A 5517-nucleotide genomic window follows, 5' to 3' on the forward strand; every position below is an offset into this window, starting at 1 on the left:
AATCTAGTGAAGCTGGAGATTCTGGGTGAGCGTTAACGAAATTGAGTGGGTAGGTTCTGGATGAAAAAAAAAAACGTGACAATAAAAGAAACTGAGCCGTTAATAGAAAGCTAAGCCCCTTCATTTGTTGAGGGGTGTCAATCATAACTTCTTTTTGTGTGTTCCTTCCATTCATATTGTTCTTTTCTTGTTCTTAGTGAATGATCTGTAAGTCCCTAATCCTATATATATTTATATTTATACCCATAAATAATATATATATCTTTGTAATAATTAGGTATTATGTATTCTCTCCTACCCATCTTTAAGTTCAAATAGGCTCATAAGGATATAAAACATATAAAGTTGTGTAGTATAGAACAAACCAATGTCCAAAAACAGATTCCATCTTTGTTCTTAAACGTTAAAGAGAGAGAGCATCTCTAGAGAGCGCAAATGAAAGCAGTTGTTATGAGGAGTAAATGATGAACCAAAATAAAGACAAAGAAACAAAAGAAAAAGGGAAATATGAGGCCACATTTGCTGCACATCACTTGCCTCAAACTTCAAACCAAAAAAAAAAAAAAACATAAATTAATCGAAAATTAGAATATCGATCAGCCGATGAAATTGAGTGCCAGGTCGCCATCCTCACAAGAGCTCTTACTGCAGCTGCTGCTATTAGCATTGCTCTTGTTCCCATAATACCCTTGGTGGTGCGCATTAATACTCCCTCCTCCCAAACACAGCGCCTCACCCAACGGCCCACCCGGTGGCAATGGCGGCGGCGAAGAAGAACAAGACTCGTTCATCATCCAAGAAACATGATTAATATTACTACTCATCATCCACTGTGGTTTCTCATGATCATTAATATTATCGTTATAATTACTACTATTATTATTATTATTATTATTATTATCACCCGACATTGATAGCGAGAGCGACGACGGGGAGAATTTCTTGCATGAAGAAGATGACGAAGATGGTGACTCGAATATCCCTTCTTTCTCCCAAGCATCTATGAAATGCCGAGTCTTGTTACTGCTCAATTTCGGGTAGTACGGATTATTATTATTATTGTCATTATTTTTATTAATATTAGTATTAGTATTAATATTATTATTTAAACTCATAAAACTAGCAGTATTAGCAGCGGCAGGTTGTTGTTTTCCGTGTTCGTATAATACGGACACATTCTTTTCTTGGTGTGTAGTGGTGCCGCCTCTCATGAACCACTCAATGCACCTTCACATATAAATCAAAAAAATCAAAATAATAATACAAAAAGAAAAATTAAAAAAATAATAATAATTATAATTATCATCATCAATATCTCATTTACGTGCATACTAACAAAAAAAAAAAAAATAAAGAGTGGACCCCACAAACCCCCCACACCCTCAAAAATTGATACAAGTACCATAAAACAAATTTGGATAAGAACAAGAAAAATGAATATCTCTATAATAATAATATTATTATAATATTTACAGACCTGGTTTGGTCAAACGACGACGACGACGACGGAGTGGAAGAAGCCATTGTTGGTGGGAAGAGAGGAGTTGACCTTTGTTGGTGGTGGTGGTGGTGCACTGAGTAGTTGTTGTTGTGGGAAGGGGTTTCCACATGCTTTCTTGAACGGGGTCTGCTCTTGTGCGCGTGGCGCTCACAGTACTTCTGATTAGGTGCCACGTCTCTCGAGCACCTCCACTTCTTTCCGTCTGTTCTCTTGCACCTCCACGGCTCCGGATCCGACCCGTTTCCCGGATACCGACCCAGATCCTGACCCGTCAAGGTAGCGGCCGCTGTTGTTGTTGCTGTTGTTGGTGACGTGGCAGCAGTACTTGTAGGTAAGAGGAGCTGAGGAGGTACGGGAATTGAGGCCATTATGTATTTGTGCACCATTTTCTGCCTCTCCAATTCTTGCCATTGTGTGTTTGTGAATAGAGCTTTTCCACACACACCCATCCCTCCTAATTAATAATTAATTAATTAAAATATTAAACAAAAAAAAAAAAAAAAAATAGGTAGATCGATGAGAGAGAAAGTAGAGAGAGAAAGTGTAAACCAGAAGATGTCAAGGAAGTGGTGTGATAACCCCTCGGTAAAAACATTCTATCAGCAGCTTCGTAGATTTCACCCATAAAGGCAAACTGGTTGCTTGCGCTACTGAAAAAAGAGGCTCCGCCGCCGCCGCCATAGGATTCAGTGGGTTGGGGTTGCAGCCGCAAACCCAACCCGACATCACAATCCGGTGCCGGAGAAGACGACGACGATGATTTTCTTTCAGTTCCATCCCTCATTATTTTCTGTCTTTTTTCTCTAATTATTATTTCTTTTTTTCTTCTTACTACTGTGATATATAGTGGGGGTGGATTACGGTGCCGCCATTTGGAAGTATGTATGTATGTATGTATGTATGTGTGTAATGTGGTTTTTGGGTATTTTGTTTCCTATTCTTCCAACATTCGCCCCCCGTTACGTTACCATTTCATTTTATGCACCGTGGTCCACACATACTATACACGCACGTATGCCCTATGCTGTGTGATTAAGTGTCCTTCAAATTATTTTAATTGGACATGGAATCAATTCTTTTTTTTTTATTTTTCTAATGATAAATTACATAATCGTCAAATTACGAAGAAAAAAAACTCTCATGTTTGGTTACAACCACCCCAATTATAAATTTTCTTACATGTCCACATTTGCGGTGTCAAATTTAGTAGAATCTTTTAGATTATATTGAAAATTCTCAATGTTGTACGCGTTTAATTCCATTCGAGCTCCACATTTTGAAGCAAGATGATCACAATATGTGTTTCTTGGTTTGCATATATCAGATTGTGGTGCATCGGAAACTGCATTTTTGCACCAAAAGTGTACAAACTAGAGAACATTCCACGAAATCTAGAAGATTATGTTGAATTTAACACCATAAGGGTGCACATGTAAGAAGATTTATAGTTGAGGGGTAGTTGTAATTATTCAAATATGAGGTTTTTTTTTTTTTTTAATTTGACCGTACCTCAGAGGTGGTTGTAATTTACCATTTTTCTAATGATATTAATATTAACAAAAAGTCTCTTATGATGCATTTTTTTTTAGCAAAGAATCTCTAAATGTTGCATTGTAAAGGACGTAGTTTACTAATAAAATCGCAATTACAGGGACGATTTTTGCTAATATATATAATCAGAGGAGTTTTTTGACAATTAGAATAAACGTTCGATACATAATTTGGATCTTTCACTTTATTAAGAATCAATTTGCCCACCGTCTTGAGTAATATATGAAATACAATTGGGTTTGTTGGACGAGTGGTCGCACATTGATATTTACTGGAGAATCAAATATAGTGGTTACCATTTCATACGGATATTGGATCGATAGTATTCAATACCGTGGTGGTTGTATTATATCACCTTCCCAATACCAATATAATTTAGTATTTTTGTTATATATTTTTAATTTATTTATTGTTTGTATCGTCCTAGTGTTTAAACTTTAAAGTTTACCCTAAGGGGTTGTAATACATTTTTTTGAATAAAATATGATCATTTTATATTAATTGTTGTGTTTGAGGAGATTCATTGTAATATAATTTTCATCATTTAAGAGGGTTTAATTGTGATCTTTATATATATATATATATATATATATATATATATATATATATATATATATATATATATATATATATATATATATATATATATATATATATATCTTTGTTATTTTTGAAGAAGTCATAAAAGGTTGATCCGGACTTAATAAAGGTCCACTAAGGCAAGCCCAATAACGAAGCCTATCCCACTAGTCGAACTAGCCAACACATACTCTAGTGCGACGGATCGATCTCCGAGCCAGGCAACATGACACATGCATTTCATATAAGGATGTTTGTTGAAGTCGGAAATCCTGAAACGTACTAGATGGGATATTAATTTACAACCACAAAAATTATAAGGGTAAAAACTGAGTTATTTAAACGAATACGTTTACAATCGATTTCATTTTTGTAGAGTCGATGCAGTAGATGAAAATTGTTAGACGTTGATATAGTAGTCAAGGACTACATTGTAATTTTGCAACCAAAGAGGGGATTTCGTAATTTAGACATACTTCCTTGTAATTTCACCAAAATTGAAAAAAATGAATAAATAAATAAATACAAACTTAATTATATAATTGGCGTGAATAAAGTAAATGCATAATATTATTAGTCAACGGGGGTGAAGTTATCTACCTACAAAGATATAGCTAGAGTAGTAGCCTAGTAGGTGTTATCATTACGGAAAAGCAAAGTACAGTGGAAGTCTTTACTTTGACTTTTACTACTTTTCTACACACGCACACAGTGAACGTGAACACCACATTCGTAGTAAAAACTCACTCTAGATAAGAAAAAACACCTCTTAGCTGTAATTTCTCACTGTATTTGTTTTTTTATATTTAATAAATTAAATAACGGTAAATTACAAACACCCCTGAGGTATGGTCAAATTACAAAAACCCCCCTCTTGTTTGGATAATTACATCTACCCCCTCAACTATGATTTTTTCTTACACCTCCACCCTTATGGTGCCAAATTCAACATAATCATCTAGATTCTGTGGAATGTGCTCTAATTTGTACTCGTTTTGTGTAAAAATACAGTTTCCGATGCACCACAAACTGATATATACAAGCTAAACATCACATATTATGATCATCTTGCTTCATAATGTAGAGTTTGAATGGGATAAAACGGGTACCAAAGTGATAATATTCCATATAATCTCGAAGATTCCACTAAATTTGAGGAGTTGAGGGGGTTCTTGTAATTATCCAAACAATAGGGGTGTTTTTGTAATTTGACCATACCTCAGGGGTGTTTGTAATTTACCGATTAAATAAAACAATGAATTAATAATATTTTTTTGATTGACGGTCTCCGTCAAAAGACGTCGCTTTCGATCCTGCACGCCGTTAGCTACTCTACGCATCGGGAGTCGTAATGAGACGGAGGCCCACTGTGGGGGGACCGTCAGCTGTCAAAATTTCCATGGGGTTTGGCTTTTAATTCCCTTCCATGCTTTTTGTTTTCTTTCTTGGGACCTTTCATTTATGATCGTCTCATTCTCTTTCTTTTAAATGTAAAATTGTAGGGCTGCCCTAAATTGGGAAGGCACTTTGGGATTAATTGATTTTGTGACCTATTATATTTTAGGGTATCCAAATTCCAACCATTTTAGATCATATCTGATATTTCATGTGGTGCATGTTACATATATGTTAAATTACAAATGAAAAAAGTTTAGCCAAAGAAATAAAGTTACAAGAGCTATTTCTAAAAATAAAATAAATACATATTTGCTATTTATTGTGCAAAATTGATCATTCGTTTTTTTGAGTTTAGGTGCTAAGGCAATATATATATTGCTAAGGCAATATATATATATATATATATATATATATATATATATATATATATATATATATATATATATATATATATATATATTTGAAATAATTTATGGTCCCGAATTTGT

At 34.4% G+C, this 5517-nt stretch overlaps 1 protein-coding gene across 1 annotated transcript; it reads right to left on the bottom strand.

Moving 5' to 3' along the window:
* Window positions 1-370: 370 nt before the first annotated feature.
* On the bottom strand, window positions 371-2315 carry LOC105970648 (uncharacterized). Its single transcript, XM_088818654.1, has 2 exons — window positions 1478-2315; window positions 371-1227 (listed from the first exon to the last, which is right to left on the bottom strand). Exons 1-2 carry the CDS (start codon window positions 1948-1950, stop codon window positions 597-599), a joined length of 1104 nt encoding a protein of 367 aa, XP_088674780.1. The 5' UTR covers window positions 1951-2315; the 3' UTR covers window positions 371-596.
* Window positions 2316-5517: the final 3202 nt, after the last annotated feature.

This window comes from Erythranthe guttata, chromosome 5 (genome assembly GCF_056151865.1).
Source record: "Erythranthe guttata isolate IM_541 chromosome 5, IM_541, whole genome shotgun sequence".
Classification (NCBI taxonomy): domain Eukaryota; kingdom Viridiplantae; phylum Streptophyta; class Magnoliopsida; order Lamiales; family Phrymaceae; genus Erythranthe; species Erythranthe guttata.

Bases quoted from the DNA above. Each gene is read 5' to 3' on its own strand.
- LOC105970648 (XM_088818654.1), bottom strand. From the start codon at position 1,950: ATGGGTGTGTGTGGAAAAGCTCTATTCACAAACACACAATGGCAAGAA. The intron at 1,228-1,477 runs GTCTGTAAATAT...TTATATGTGAAG, and splicing joins TCGTCGTTTGACCAAACCAG to GTGCATTGAGTGGTTCATGA.